The following is a 17,309-nucleotide window of genomic DNA, read 5'->3' as shown; positions in this document are numbered from 1 at the left end:
TTAATCAATAAAAATTAAAAAAAATTAAAAGCAATTTAGAGATACATAAAACATTCAGAGACACATTAAAAAAATTGGTGAAGACCTTTTAAATGAGGAGAGATGAGGAGATGAATGATGACTAACTTTTCATCAACTTTCTGTATTGGTTCAAATACTTTATATCTTGTGCATGACTTCTTTTATAGTATAATTGCATTTAATTAACATCAATTATTTTATTAATAAAAATTAATAAATTTTATAAAGAATACTTTTATTAAAAGATTTTATTTATTTATTTTGAGAGGGTGAGGGAGGGAGAAAGAGAGGGAGAGAAACATCAATGTGTGGTTGCATTTTGCATGCCCCCTGCTGGGGACCTGGCCTGCAACCCAGGCATGCACCCTATACTAGGAATCGAACCGATGACCCTTTAGTTCACAGGCTAGCACTCAATCCACTGAGCCACACCAGCTAGGGCTGATAATAAATATTTTTAAAAAAACAAGTAGCACAGGTGAAGGGATCTATCAAGAAATTGATATTTTGTTCAGCAAATTGTCAGTGTGGTAGCTAGAAAATAAAACTTGGTTATGTTTTATATTTTATAATACTTAAATACGTCACTACTCAGATTCCATAACATTACAATTTATACTTGCACCCTTACCTGAAAATTAGATCTTGGGAGAAAAAAAAATCCATAAGAGAACAGGGTGTATCTTTCCCATTGCATCTCTTCTTCATCGACCTAAAATAACTCTTGTTTATTTGCTCACAACTATACAAATAAGCTCAGCTTATACTGGAAGTTTTGCCGCTGCTCTGGGGCAGTTTGGTACTATGTCAACTTAGCCAAGCTGAAAGTTGTTGTTTATCTACCACTGACTTATGTGGTGATCCAACTTTGCTCCAACTCTCACCTGGTCTCCTCCTTTGGCTCCTCTGAGTCCTAGGCCAGGTGTGTGTGCTGTATAGTGATGGGTGCCAGCTTCTCCTGCAGGTCACCCACAGCATTGAGGGTAGACATGGTGAGAGACAGAAGCAGGTTCCAGTTTGTTCTTCTTGATCTCAATTTGTCCCCATTCATTTCAGCCTGTCCTTGCTCTCCTCTACACCTGGCCTTCTTTCTTATCTGCTTATCTGCTAGACTTACAGTAACTTCAGGCTTCATACAAGATGTGAATCAACAGCCTGCATAGATTGCTCTACAGCTTCCGCATTTGTCTAAGGTCTCTCCCTTATAATAAACCTTTTACTTTATACATGTGTAGCCATTCTGCTTCTCAGATAAAACTGTAGCTTATACATATATCACCATGTTGCTTTTGTATTTTGAACTGCATGGCAAGCCTCAAAGTCGTAATATCCTCTGTCTTTGGAAGGAGAAGAGGCAAGTATTTGCTAGTAGAGGAAAAGGAAGAGGTGCTTAGATGGTAGAAGCTTGTGTAGGAAGCTCCCAGAAGTTTCTCAATTCTAAAAATGCTTGTGTCAGTTATTAATTTATTGCCTCTTATCTCCAAATCCACCTTTGCACGTTTTGCTTTCTGAAACCCAAGACAGATCCTGTAATCATTTCCCCCTCGTCAATAGGGGGCACTGGAGGAACACTGGAGTAGAAGGGAATTCCTGGTGCTATTGTGCAGGCCTGCTTGCTCCTGTGGTGGGTGGAAGCCAGTAGCCCAGGACATCCAGTGGTGCTCACCCCTAGTAAGTTTCGGTGGTACCATTTGGGAGACTTCTCTGTGGGTTTTGCCACCACTGCAGCAGGCAGCTTCCCAGGGAATTCCTCTGGTGCCTCAGTGGGCGCTTTTCTTAGTGATGCTCCAAGAGTCTTACAGTCTCCCCAGCGGGCGGCATCCTAGCAAGTTGGGCTGACATTCTGGAGGGCTGGTCTCCTGCTCTCCAGCCCTGGCCTGTGGCATCTCGGGGAACTTCTCTGCCAGCCACGGGCCCCTGTCAGTGTTGTCTGGTGAGGAGAGAGCCCTCTCCTACATCTGTTTCTTCCTTGGGTACCGTGCCTCAGTGTTAGGAGTGGTTGCTTTTACATTTGCTACCCCAGTTTTCATTAGTTTCCTCTCTACTTCTTAGCAGGTGATCCCCTGCTACTAGTTAATAAAATTTTATGTCAAACTTTTCCTGTGTGAACTACTGTGTGCATTCTTTCTCCAAACTGGACACTGATAAAATGCCTTTTGCTCTTAAAAGTTAAAAAAAGAGAACAGAACTTAATTTTATTAGTCTAGCATTTGGTTTAGAAGGAACATAAATGATTTTTCATGTGAGTATGTAAGTGAAGGCATTGCCCAAGCATGCAGTTTAGAGAAGTTATTTGCTTACTGATAAGGAATATTTCTCAAACTGGGCTCCATGGACCCCTGTGAGCCTGCCCTGCATCAACTATTACTATGAAACAAACCACACTACGCACAATGGCTAAAGCAACGATCATTTACTGTTTCTCATCTTTGACGGGGGGTGGGAGGGAAGGACTCTGACGTTAGTCACGTGACAAATGATGAAACTACAGGAAAGGTGAAGCAGTGGGGCTCAAAATGCACCCTCCCACAGGGTATAGAACGTTATCGAGGGTCTGCGAGTGTACACAGTATTTTAATTTTTTTTATTTTCAATTCAGTGATAAAATAAATAATGTAATCACCATCACGGGACTTCAACGCCTATATTTGCACTTATAGTCTTGTTCTCACCAAGAGATCATCTTAAGTGAGTATGTGCAACATTTTTTATTTCTTTGTGGAGTTATAGGTTTTTGGGGGGTTTTTTTTTGGTTTTTGTTTTACTTACTCCATGTATATCAATGACCAGCCACCGTCATTGACGATGTGCTTGTCATAAGCTTTTATAAACATATATACAGAAGTGTGCAAACTGTACATGTGTAGTTCATGAATTTTAGTAACGTGAAAACTCCTGCCTGAGCTGGGTGCTTGACATTTAAAGGACTGTTTCCTACACTGCCTTTGGCAGGGGCCATCTCAGGTAGTTACATCAGTCTCAAAGCTTCGCCAATAATACACAGAGAGGACCTGGTTGTGGGAAGCTCAGGGATGAGCTGGCCTCTGACCAGGAGAGATGGAAGAACAGAATGAAATTCAAGAGGTTACTGAAAAAGGCTAAGAACCAAAGAGCCACACAGAGGTAGGAAACAGCCAACTCCTGCAGTTTTCAATGGTAGGTTTGTTGCAGAAAACTCGTGGTCCATGAAACCTGAATCTGTCACAGCAGGTGCCACTAAATTTTGATCGACGTGTTTTGATGAATGTCAACGTTGATCAAAATAAATTTGAGGAATTGATTCTTCCTATAACCCATACTGCTCTCGCATGTTCGTTTCGAAAAAGGCTGAGCTGACATAGTACAGTGGAAAGTCCAACTTGCTGCAAGTTATGTGTAACAGCACAGCCTAAGTCCAAGCCCACATCTCAGAAAGATGGCCCATTTACTGATGCTTGCCTCGTCTCCTGAGCACGCAGGAAGGCAAGGTTAGGGGAGTACATGGTTCTGCTTAAAATGTGCAAGAATGTCTTTCAACGGTGACCAAGTGACTGCCAGTGCAACAACTACGGGCGCTTGTACAGCCTGCATGAGACATAGTCATACCCTAGGAGTAACTGTGTGTACATGTGTGTTTTTAGTATATTTTAAATTTTATAATAGTTTTAGATTTACAGAAAAGTTGCAAAAAGAGGACAGAATTCTCATATGCCTCACATCCAGTTTCCCCTATTATTAACATCTTACATTATTACGGTATAGTTGTCACCATTAATGAACCAGTATAGATACATGATTAACTAAAGTCGATAATTTATTCAGGTTTCCTTAGTTTGTACCTAATTTCCCATTCAGGGACCACATTACATTCAGTTTTCATATCTTCCTAGGCTCCTTTTAGCTGTGACAGTTTCTGTTTCTCAGGCTATTCTTGCTTTTGATGTCCTTGCCGGTTTCAAGGAGCGCTGGTCAGGTGTTTTATAACATGTTCTTTAATTGGGATTTGTCTAATGATTGTATTTTAATTATCGCTGGCATATGTAGAATTGTTAGTTCCTTCAGACATGCCACCAAAAATGTCTGAATTAGAAAATGTTCCGCAAACACAAAATTTCTGAGAACCACTGCTCTACATAAAAACAGACTGTAACTATACATAAGATAAGTGAAGTTGTTAAGATATTTATTCCACCATTCAAACTTCAGTGTCAAGAAGCAAGGTAGGTGTATGAATGTTTCCCATGACTGAATAGCAATTTCAATTTATAAACTGTATGCACGTCCCCCACAATGGCCGAGGCCATCAGCCACCCACTCGCTCTCGTTCCCCAGAGCTAACTTAAAAGGGAACACAATGGCTTTTCACCCAGAGGTCCTCGTGGTAAAGATTCATCCTGAAGTAAAAGGGAAGGTTAAACTAAGCAAAATTAAATTCTAAGCTGTGCCACAGTTTCCAACAGAAAATATTTTATAAGTACAAACAGGAACAAAATCAAACTTACTGTCCTCTTTGGTTTTCAAATGAATAAAGTCCAAATTAGGGAACAGAAAGGATTATATACTATTAATTTGTAATGTCTGGTAACACAGAAGTATTCTAGTTGTGGAAAAGCTATTACTGATATTCTAGTAATTAAGTCTGTACAAGTTATGGACCAAAAACACTTTAGGAATCTATTCTGCTCTTGAGTAAAGTCACCAACCATAAGGGTTTGCAGCACTTAGCATTATTGGCAATGCTGGAACCAGTACAATGTTTATTAGATAAATAAAGATGACAACACCTGATATGTTCCCTGGAGCTCAAAATAAAAATATTTGCATTGGAATACACACAGGCCTAAAGACGTGTTCTGTGAACCAGAATGTACTCACCGTGTTGGCCAGTTCTAGATAGCTTCCTCCTACAGAGCTGCCAAAATGAGGGGCCTGTGTGAGCAGTCTGTGGAGGGCAGCAGGCTGCTGGTGCAAAGAGCTCCCACCATACTCGAGAAGCTTCTGTAGTGCTGACTGACTCTGAAGGTCTGGGCTCTGGAGGTCCCTGGCACCCGAGTCGTATTCCCAGCTCTCCCTGGCCGCTGATAAGGCTCCTAGGAGAAGCAGGGAAAAGAAAAAGATGCTTTCTTCATTAGCCTGTGGGTGGCCAGTAGGCAATGATTTGGAACATCCTAACGCTTCCATGTGCCAGCTAGTCAGAACGCATGTGGTGCCCAGGCTGCATGCTAAGCACTTTCCCTTTCAAATTAACACATGGGGAGCCTGGAGATAAAAGCAGTTTTAGGCAAAGCATTCAGAAATAACTATCCAATGAGTACATGCCCTCACAAACAGAAATGTTTAGCAAAAAAGCACTGGAGAGCCAAGAAAAGGGAATCCAGGTCAGAGCCACATCTGTCTGTGATTTACACAAGGATACTATATGATGCGGCTTCTGACTGTAACTGTTTTTTTAGTTGAGGAAGAAGGAAGCAAGTGAAAAGATAGAAAGTTAAGATATGACACTTTTATCATAATTTGCTGGTGTTGGTGTACTCTTACCTGAAATAGCTGCAAGAAGCTAGATTGTATCTGCCAGTGGTGGGTAGCCATGGGGCTGAGCTCTGAGCGATAGAATGTGAACAGAAGTGATAAGCATCACTTCAGGGCCTAGCTCATAACCCCCCCCGTGTGTGATTCTCCATGCCCTTTGCCTCAGACCTTGTTCAAATGGGCATGGCACCCTGGGAAGCCATGTGGGACAGATGGTGAAGCCACAGATGGAAGATGTCAGGACCTCTGAATTATCTCCTGTAGCGGGGCTGTCTGCTGATCCCAGGCACCCTGTTTTGACTTTATACGATTAGGAAGGGAAAACTTTTGTGTTTGATTCACCGTATATTTTAGCTTTGCTTGTGAGAGCAGCTAGTATTACCTTAAATATTACAACCTAATTTTGCAACCTAAATTACAGCCTAAAGATTGCAACCTAATAAAATACGCTAATAATTATAATACAATTGGAAAGTGCAATAAAGAAGTAGACCAAGAGGAGAGGTATCTAACTCAGCCTCATGGAGAGGGGTGGGGAATGTTTGGGGAAAGCTTAGTGAAAGAGAAAACTTGATGTTTCAGTCCCTACTTCTGCTGCTAAAAAAACCCGAAGACACTGGTTTTGGGTAAGGCCTGCTTCTTGGGTTGCTCACTACTGAATAGAGAAGTCCCTTGTGGATGCAGATAGTGGAGCCCAGATCACGTGCCCCTCAGCTGCAGGAAAGGCTGGGAAATTTGGTTTCTGGCTGCTACTTTGGGGAGGTGGGGTGTGTAAGGAGAGACCTTTTCTAAACACAAGGTCAAAAGGTCTGAGCAGCTAGGAAACATGACAAAGGTGTATACAGAGAGCTTGGTGCGGCAGGTACAGTAGTGAGCGCTGTAGATTTTCATCCCTGCCTGTGGAGTTTTCATTTTGGTGAGTCTTTAAAACATGGCTTTTTTGAGGGAAAGATCTTTAAATTTTACTTTTCAATTATAGTTTACATTCAATATTGTTTTGCATTAGATTCACGTGTAGAGCATAGTGGTTAGACAATCATATACTTCACAAAGTGTTCCCTAATACATGACTTTTAATGACAGAAAGAGGGGACCCATTAAAATGATTCAATTTGTATTACAAAATGAGAACATATATACATTAGTCTACAATTTACCTGAGTATAATTACATATAGTAAACTGCAAATTATGTACAGTAGGTTCTGATATAAATTTCCAATCTCCCCTTGTTGGGTATTGGTGAATTGAATCAATTTGGTTTGGAAACTGTCTTGCCTGGGACCACGTCAGATGGTTTCCTTTCACTGTTCAGGTTCTGCTGATCTTCTTCAGTCAGTCTGACCCAACACTCTTGTACAGTGCTGTATAGCTGGGGTGACATATTTTTGTATCAAAGCAGACAGTTCTGTCATTCTGTTTGCAAATGCTCAAAGTTTCTTTTAATATTGAAGCCTGTTGACTGTATTGCAAGGGTGGGTTTGCTTTCTTTCAGCATAGACTGCACAATGCCAGCCCTTCCTCCCCCTGCTCCTTCAAGTGGTGTCATCTGCCTCACTGCCTTGCATTCTCTGTCCTGGCCCCAGCAACATGTGGCAAGGAGACTGACTGAGGTCAAAGTTGAAAAATGCCTTATATCTCATAGATAAGACAAATAAGCATGGGGTTGGGCCCTTCCCTTTTATGTTTCACACAGTATCCCCAGTACCTTGCACATGGCCTGTGCATGGTACAGCCATGTAATATACATTAACTGAGTGGATTGCTGAATTATCCATGGTTGAAGTACCATAGGGCTTCATTTCTTAACTGGAAAAAGCAACATGGAGATTAATTTTTAAAATCAAAGTAAATTATGCACTTGAATTTTTACAGTATGCAAACAGGGAGCCTCATTTTCAAATAATAAAATACAACAGTTCTAGGATGGATGACCCAAGGAAGTGTCACTTGAATTTATTATGCTTTATTAACAGACCTAAGCACAGTTTCTGGCAGTCATATAATCAGGTAAGCCAAGCTCCATGTTAATCAGCAAGATCAAAAGGCCCTGACACTATTATCCTAACAACTTTGACTAAAGTGATGCTGAGGAACTCAGAGCTTCTGCTAAGGAGCCAAGTCAATCCTATTAGCATTCATATAAATGGACTCCAAAAAGGGAAGTTAATTTTTTAAAACACAGTAGATTAATCCCATTACTTTCCCTAGACTTTCTTTTAATCTGTCTTCATATCAGATTTTTCTGAATAAAAACCAACATTCCTGAGGCAAAAATTCATCATTTAATTGGGATGATCTCACTGAAAAATATCAAAAATGTAGGTCTGGTAATCATCTTCCATGTTCCTCTTGATCTTCGAAGCATGATGGTACTGTTGTTTCTAAGCTCATACTCAGCCTCTTGCCAGCCTCCCCTCACTCACTAACCTCAAAAAAATAAAAAAATAAATAAATAAAAAGGCCTGTTGACCCTAGGGAGAGGGCTGTGATTGCTTGAAGCCATTACAGTTCTATTGTCTCCTATGCCCACTGGGCTCTTTGGTGCCTCTTCCAATAAAGACACTAATACTATCACGAGGGCCCCATCATTATGATGTCATCTAATTCTAATTACCTCCCAATAGCCCCATCTCCAAATACCATCACATTGTGGGTAGCATTTCAATGTACAAATTTAAGGGGAGACACACACACTCCATCCATAATAACCACGAAGTAGCTGTTTTCCAAGCCAGTGAAGAAACTGACTGCATGTCACCCTTTAAATACTGAAGGCCTAGTCACACCCTGGCCTCAAGCTCTGTGCACACACAAGCAAAGGAAATCATAATTCCTGCAACTATAAACTTACAGGGTGCTCTCAAGTAAGAGGTGAGGTACATTCTTTTTTTGAAAACCCAAATATTTAGCATTTAAAGGTGACAGAGCACAGATTCTAAATGTTTTGCTTATCAGAAAAGCACAGAAACATGTGGCATTTTGACATGTTCATAAAATACATCACTGGAAAAAATCTTGCTTTCAGAGAGAATACTGGAGTAGAAAAACTGCCAAACACTGAGATCCCAGCTCTGCTGGATACTTGGCAGCTACATGCTAGTGCTTTAATCCCATCTTCAAAGTGCCACCCGGGTTTGGCTCCAAGGCTTGCAATTACTGTGCTTATTCACCAAGGCACTATGCCACCTTCCCAGGAGGCAAGCCCCCTATGAAAATAAGGCAAGCTGAAGCATATAGAACAAGTGAACTTCACCTAAAAGATAGTAATGACGATGATGATACCTAACATTTTTTAAAAGACACTAGGGAGCAAGGCATTGTTCTAAGCACCTTACATATCTTCCTCAGTTCTACCCATAGCCTATGAATAAGTCATTTTTTCCCCACTTTTAGAAGAGGGGATTTTCTCTCTTTCAGCTTAATTTTGTAGACATTGCTTGTTTTCACAGAAGAGTGGTTAAGAGCTGGGGTTCTGTAGTCAGTCAGATTGCTTGGCGTCAAATTAAGAGTCACCGTGACCAGCTATGTGACCTCAAGCAACTTATTTCAATCTAAGCTTCAGTTTTCTCATCTTTAAAGTGGGAACAATAACATGCACTTCATAAAGGTGTTGTAAGAAATAAGATTAACATACGTATAACATATTAGACAATGCCAGGCATATGATAAACTCATCAACACATGTTAGCAATTATCCGGTCACGCCTCACAGTTTCAGTTATTTGAAACTCTTTCTGGACAACTTACAAGGGGACAAACAGATGGGGGACATGTGTACTCTTTCCCAGCTTCTGAAAGTTACCTGTTAAAATTACTAACTCTTAAAAAAAACATATCTTTGGCACTTAACCAGTGGCTAAAGTTTCATCCACAGTTTGTACTTAATATTGGTGGTCAATGTAAAGACAATGAAAATGGCCTTTTATGTCAGGAACGAAGGTTTGTGTCTCCAAGTATGGAATATTCTGTTAGTCAGTCAAAGTCTTTGGTTATTTGGCTTAATGGACTTTGCTTCCCTATTCTTCGTGGCTAATTCTTATCCCCCAAAACTGATGACCAACACCATGATGAAATCTGCACAACCCAGCAGCCACAGCGGCAATTGCTCAAAGCAGAACAGGTATGATTGATACTTCAGGCCTGTGCTCTGGCCACCCTGACCACCTCTCTATTTTCTTCCTCCAGTTCTTTCTTTTCCATCCTTCATGTGAATGCTGGGGCGTCTCATCGCATCACAGGCAGATGATAATGCAGAGTGCTTAGGGGATCCTGAGACTTGGATTAATAGTATCTTATAACACTGTCTTGACTTAGCGGTCATTAATCTTTCATTTATGTGGATCGTTTAGATAACATTGGCGAATTTATTACCCTCAGTGGCAAGAGAGAAAATATTCCTTCCAAACACCAGAGGCAGCTACCAGTCTGAATTTAGAACTGCCACACCAATACAAAGAAGCATGGGAGAATTTGAACAAATTGGCTGCCAGGTGTCAGCCTTCCCTGTCATAGCACATTTACTATTTCTAGATCATACTGACATCAACAGAAGCAGCAGTAAATCGTTTAGTACAAAACAGAATCACCATATGAGTCTTTAGTCATTTATTAATGTCAATGCTTGGTACAAAATGCAGGAGCCTAACTCCCATGAGGACCTCTAGCTTCATCTAGCAAAAATTACATTGCAAACACAGGTCAATTGTCTTAAAATCTGTGTCTGTTGTCACAAGGAAAATTGGGTGGGAAAGGATAGACAAATAGTGCCTACCTATCCTTTTCCTGGGGAAAAACAAAAGCAAAAGCAATTCAAAGCACATGTCCTACTAAGGGGAGGTAAATAATTTTGCCTTCCAAGTGATAAAAGTCATTTCATTGATGTTTGGAGGCTATTTTCAGGAAGTGAACCTATGAGCATCTTATTCTGAATGTGTCACAAGTGTCCTATCTAGGGATACTGAATTTAGTGAAACACTGGGAATAGAGTGGAGGATGTATTTTGAAATGCAATTCCCTTTCCTCCTCCACTTTAAGACTGTTGTTATGTGACAAGAAAGAACATTATGAAGAAATGCATTTTTCTTACCAAAATGTGCTTATCAACATCATCATCATTAGTGGGTATTGCTTAATATCCCATTCATGACAAGTAAATTCACCTATCCTTGGTGTATTTAAACACAGGCTTGAGAACACTTACCGGAAGATTCTTTAGAGGCAACCAAAAGGACAGCTGGAATAAATAGCCTTTAAAATTCTTCTCCAGCTTCAGATTCTATTGTTCTGTTCACCAAATTTAATAGAAAAGGCAAAGTGCCCTTCGGCAGTTAATAATACAGTTATAAAAGCACAGCTGAGGCAAGCATTTTTAACTCAAAAAAGTAATTAAAAATAATATTTGGCAGCTATTCTCTTGGCTTGTCTAAACTAGATATACAAAGGATGAAAAGCAAGAGGGTTGACTCAGGGCTAAAGAATTCAAAGGATAGTTTAGGGAAAGTGTTAAAAAGAAGAGACATTAGAGCAAAGAATTAAACCTGAAACTGAGGAGGGTTTGGAGTTAGGGGGTTAATGGCCATGGTCCACAAGAGTTTAAGATTAAAAGAAAAAGATTTGCCTCTCTTGGTTAGAAAGCAGGGACTGAATTTTGAATCAATTTATCTTTCCCTTACAAGGCCTATTAATGGGCCATGTATTCAGGAAGACCTGGACAGTCACTAATTTTTAAGTATCAGAAATGGCAGACCGAGTGGGGACAACTAAAGTGGGCCTGTGCGCCGTGATGAGAAACACTGCACATGCCCTGTGCGTGGCATGCCCATGGGGCTCGTCACATTTTTTGGCTGAAAATTAACCTAATCAAAATGGACAGTGCCAGGTGGGAAAAACATACAAATGGGAATACAAAAAATGGTTCTGATCCCAGATTCTTAGCAAAAAGTGTAACTATACTATTCTTTATTCCTAGAAAGTTGGTTTGTTTCATTTAATTTTTTTAATGTTGGATTATACTATTTTTTAAACGTTAAACCTATCTTACATACAAAAGACAAACACAACATAATCAAAATATGTATCTTATTTATATATTATTGATTTGAGTCTGCAAAAAATTGTTTAGAATTTTGCATCTCTATTCAAAAGTAAAATTGGCTTCTAGTTTTTCTTTCTTATATTGTCCTTTTCATGTTTTACCATTAAGGTTATATGTGAGTAAGGTTATTTGTTCTTTGAATGTTAGGTAGACCCTGCCAGTAAAGCTGTCTGGGCTTGAGTGTCCCTTGTAGAAAGATTTTTAAAATTACTCTTTCAATTTCATTCTTAGTTATAGAACTATTCAGACTACATTTCTTTTTTTTAATAAAGGTTTTTTTAAAAAAGATTTTATTTATTTTTAGACAGAGGGGGAGGGAGGGAGAAAGAGAGGGAGAGAAACACCAATGTGTTATTGCCTCTCATGCACCCCTCACTGGGGACCTGGCCTGTAACCCAGGCATGTGCCCTGACCGGGAATCGAACTGGCAGCCCTTTGGTTCGCAGGCCAGTGCTCAATCCACTGAGTCACACCAACCAGGGCAAGGCTTTATATTTTTTAATGACTCAGTTTAGTAAGATATATTTTTTTTGGAAATTTCTTTATTTCTTCTATATTTTTAAATATATTGGCAGAAAGCTGTTCATAGTATTTTCTTTTAATTTATGTCCACAGCTTCTGTAGGGATGTCTCCTTTTCACTCCTGATATTGGTTAAAACAAACCCTGACTCGGCCACTTGCCCTGCCAACAACAGTGCAGACTGGCTGGATCACACAATCTTGACTTAGTTGCTCTATGTGCAAACCAGAGGCCCTTGGATGCCCTCCTCCTGCTACATGCCATACCTACATAGCATATGGCCTTCAGTCAGCCCAGTGTGTACCCAACCAATAAACACTGATATTGCTAATCGACAGCAGCTAGGTGTTTTGCATTGCTAAAACAGGACCAAGATGGTTTGTGGTCTTTCCTCCCAAACTTCTGCCTGAAGAGCCTTTCTGGACTCCACGCTTGACTGGGTTGCCTGCTTGGCAGTAAAAGTTTCCCACGCAGCAATCAATCTTTGCTTTGTCATAATCTTTATTATTTTCTTTAACAATTATTTGCACCCTCTCTGTTTTTACTTTAGTGTTCTTGTCAGGAAGTTATCAATTTCATATGTCTTTAAAAAAATCTTCAGTCTTTATTGTGCCTCTATGTTGTGTTTTTTTCCTATTTCATTAATTTTTATTCCTATCTTTATTATATCCTTTCTTCTACTTTGTGTTTATATTGCTGTTCTCTTTCTAAATTCTTAGAAAGCAATCCAATTTCCTCTAAGTACTGCAATTCAATTGATATTTTTATAATCTTCCAATTCATATTATTTTTAAATGTTCATAAATTTGTCTTAGATCCATAGATTATTTCAAAGTATGTTCTTTAATTTCCTATCATATGGGGTTTGGCACTTAATGATTTATAGGTTCATTGTATTCAGAACATATGATTTGTGTTATTTCAATCCCTTCAAATTTGTTGAGACTTGTTTTATGGCCTATACATGATCAATTTATACAAATGTGTCACATACACTTGAAAATAAAGTATCTCTTACAGTTGTTCGGTGAAGTGGGCTTTATATGCCCATTATGTCAAACTTATTATTTGGGTTGTTCAAATCTTATGGAGCCTTATTTATTTTTAGAACAAGTCTGCTTGTCCTAGTAATTAATGAGAAATATGCTAATATCTTTCCTAATGATTGTGGATTGGGATATTTCTTTTGTAGGTGTCAATTTTTACTTCATGTATTTTGAGGTGTTTTATTGGTAGATACCAAATTTAAAACTGTTCTTTCTTGTGAATTTTACCATTTACAATTTTGAAATAAGCCTATTTCTAATAGTGCTTTTGTGATGTAATAAAAAATACACATTGGTTTTTGCTCTCTGTTCCTGGCACAGAGCTCTTTAAATCTTTGGAATTCCCCAAATGATAAGAGGATCTTTTGTGTACTAATAAGATGACTCAAGGTTGGTGGAGAATGGGGATCCCAGATGGTGAAAATTAAGTTCAATCATCAATGGCCAATGATTTAATCAGCCATGCCTACAAAATGAAACCTCAATAAAAATGCCCTTAATGAGTCCAGGAGTTTCTGAGTTGGTGAACACATCCCTGTTCTGGAAAGGCGGTGCATACCAACTCCATATGGACAGAAGCTCCTCCATTAGAAGGAGCCGATATAGCAGAACCTAATTATCCCAACTACTGTCTTCATTGTTCACCTTCCCATTTAGGATTTTCATCTAATCCCCCTGCTACCATGCCCAAGCCATGAAGAGGCAGAGCTGTTTTCCCCTTTGATATGGTGATCCAAGAACGGCAACTGTTCTTAATACCCCAAACTGAGCAAAGTGGTGACATTCATAAAAATATTTTAGAAATTTTCAGAGAGAAATTAACATAAAAATGGCATGAAAATACATACTCAGGCTTATCAGAGGTGACTTACTCTTTGTGGGTACCAGCCCTATCCTATTTTGATTCCTAGTCCTACCCTTTATTATGGGTATTATCTTAGTTCCCAATATTAAAGAGCATAAAACTAGACAGTCAAATTCCTCTTTTTCCAAAAGTGAGATATGCAGGTTCAGAAAGAAGTCATCTCCTACTGTGCTGACTTAAGGTCTTCCTTCTGGCAGAAGCAGCAGACTGGTGGACTATGAACTATATCTGGCCCACAGATATATTTTATTAGTTCCATTCCAGTTAAAATTTTTAAAACATATTTTTATTGAATTAATTGGGGTTACATTGTTTAATAAGATTATATAGGTTGTACAGTTCTATAATTATTCATCTGTATAACGTATTGTGTGTTCACCACTTAAAGTCTAGTCTCCTTCTGCTACCCTTTATCCCCCCTTTATCTGCCCCCATCTCCCTCTCCCTCTGGTAATCACCATACTGATGTCTGTGTCTATGAGGTATGTGTGTGGGGGTTTTTTTTTTTGCTTAATTCCTATTTTGCCTAACCCTTCAACTGCCCTCCACCCCATCTCTGACAGCTGTCAGTCTGTTTTCTGTATCTATGAGTCTGTTTCTATTTTGTTTCTTTATTTTGTTCATTAGATTCTACATGTAAGTGAAATCATATGGTATCTGTCTTTCTCTGACTGGCTTATTTCACTTAGCATAATATCCTCTAGGACCATCCATGCTGTGGCAAAAGGCAAGATGTCCTTCCTTTTTTTTTTTAATGGCTGAGTAATATTCTATTGTGTAAATGTGCCACAGATTTTTTTGTTTACTTATCTACTGATGGGTACCTTCAGCTGCTTCCAAAACTTGGCTATTATATTATAAACAGCGCTACAATGAATATAGGGGTGCATATATTCTTTTGATTCAGTGTTTCAGGTTTCTTTGTATATATTCCTAGAAGTGGAATTGCTGGGTCATAAGGTAGTTTTCTATTTTTTCTGATATATATCCTCAGGCAAGGGAAACAAAAGAAAAAATTAAAAAATTGAACTACATCCAACTTAAAAGTTTTTGCACAGCAAAGGAAATCATTAACAAAGTGAAAAGACAACCCACTGGATAGGAGAATATATCTGTCAATCAGATAAGGAGTTAATATCCAAAATTTATAAAGAATTGATAAAACTCAACACCAAAAAACAAACAAACAAAACCTAAAAACAATCCAGTTAAAAAATGGGCAAGGGACCTGAATACACACTTCTCCAAAGAGGACAAACTGATGGCTTATAGACATATGAAAAGGTGCTCAACATCACTAATCATCAGAAAAATACAAATTAAAACCACAATGAGATAACACTTCACACCTATCAGAAAGGTTATTATTAATAATTAACAAACAACAAGTGTTGGCGAAGATGTGGAAAAAAGAGAACGCTTGTGCACTGTTGGTGAGACTGCAGACTGGTGCGGCCACTGTGGAAAACAGTATGGAGTTTCCAGCTAAAATTTATTTTTTAAAAATTTAGTTATCAGCATTGAAAATTTGGAGACATCACATTTAATAAAAGCAAGAATATTTTCAGGCATTGAATACACACGTACATGCATTAACATGAAAGATCTGGAAACATATTGCCCCATTCCTACATGGGGATGTTTGGCTGTAGTTCAGCAATAGCTGCCCCTTTGTAAATGAGCACATGCCTTCCAGTTTGCTGGAGCTGCCTTCTGGTCAGCTTCACTGATTTTTGTTGACCACCTGTCCTCAGTTAGCATTTGCAAACCTTCTGAGCTGCAGCTCTGTGTCTGAGGACCTACTCTTCTTCCCCAGGTGATGGACTGGGAGGAACCATCAGCTATCACTTTCCTTTTCAGAGGATAACCCACCTATCTCCGGGGTGTGGCCCTGTAGACCCAAGTACATATCCTATTAGAGTCCCAATAGTTACACCAGAGGTATACACCTACCATGGGGTGCTTTTATTATTAGGAGGGTTTTTGCGTAAGAGCCGGTACCATCTGGAGGCAAGCTCGAAGATGAAGGACATCAAATTAAGTACTGTGTTGACATGCACATGGCAAGGTGAAATGTTAACGTTTATATCCCTGAGATTCTGGGCCCAGTTACTGTTCTTCGCCCTTTGAAGCAAGATATAAGCTAAGAAATGGAAGGGGCAAAGTATAAGGTGATAGGAAAATATAAGCATTTTGAGTGCTGTGGTTTTGGCATTAAAGCAACTGAAATAGGTGAGATAGAAAACAAACGTACTCCTTAGGAGTCCAGGGTGGCATTTTCACATCTAAATCTCTACATAAAACTTTCTAACAAGAAAAACAAACAATCTTAGAGAGCAGATTTCTAAATTTTTGTTAATATAGAAAGAGAAAAAGAGGAAGGAACATCGCAATGTGCATTAGTTAAAACACAATTAGACCAGGAGCCAGGAGAGTTCCAGCCTGGTCTCCGCCATGTCGCCAATTCTGGGAACTGAGAATTATTATTTAACCCTTCTGGTCTCTGTTCTTTCATTTAAACTAAATAGGGAGTGAAACTACATGACATTTAACAGGCTCTCCGGACTGTAATCTTGTAACACAAGAGGAAAATTTTATCAAAGAACTCTAAATATTAAGTCAGATAAATCAATGAAAACACTATAAATACCAACAGAGAGGTCTGACATGGTAATTTTAAAAACATTTATCTAGAACTGACTGATAGGCATCCATAAAAAGGAGAACTAAATAAATACACAAGGTAACAGATTAACTTTGCTTCAACTGGAGTCAAAAATGTTTTTCTTAGAGATAGCAAACTTAAATGAATCATCGGGAAACCATAGAAAATCCTTCCAAAACAACCATAAAAAGTTAACTAACTCAAACACTCATTCACTAATGCCCTTTCATTTATTTTCTCCAATGAACTTGCAGTGGTCTTAGAAGAGATAACAAGGAAGCAAAATAAGCCTTCCTAAGCCTTTTGTGATTATAATGTTGAGTGACAGGTTCTCTAGAATGAACAATGGACAATGAAATAGTCTGGCCAAAGTAAACACTCTCTGTGAGCAGAACGAACCTTTATCTCAGCCAAGTAATCATTTTTATTCCACTAAAAAATACCTAAAATCATGCCAAGTTGTATCACTGCCACTGAAACTGGAATGGTTTCAACATCCCATAAAAACAGTGACAGTTAATAAATTGCTTCGAGTAAAATGTGGGAGAGAAAATAGATGAACAATTTTATTGTGTTATATGTGGTTC

At 39.0% G+C, this 17,309-nt stretch overlaps 1 protein-coding gene across 1 annotated transcript in view; it reads right to left on the bottom strand.

Annotated features, from left to right (window-relative positions):
* The window catches only part of MCC (MCC regulator of WNT signaling pathway), a 405,074-nt gene that overhangs the window by 299,870 nt on the left and 87,895 nt on the right, over positions 1-17,309 (bottom strand). Inside the window, exon 3 of the mRNA XM_054589958.1 lies at positions 4,876-5,090. Within this exon, the coding sequence (XP_054445933.1) occupies positions 4,876-5,090 (215 nt within the window). The remainder of the gene's footprint in view (positions 1-4,875; positions 5,091-17,309) is intronic.

Source organism: Pteronotus mesoamericanus, unplaced genomic scaffold (assembly GCF_021234165.1).
Source record: "Pteronotus mesoamericanus isolate MK-2021 breed Mesoamerican mustached bat unplaced genomic scaffold, CSHL_Meso_final scaffold_167, whole genome shotgun sequence".
Classification (NCBI taxonomy): Eukaryota; Metazoa; Chordata; class Mammalia; order Chiroptera; family Mormoopidae; genus Pteronotus; species Pteronotus mesoamericanus.
The sequence above is the reverse complement of the archived record's forward strand: the minus strand, read 5'-3'. Positions and strand labels throughout refer to the sequence as shown.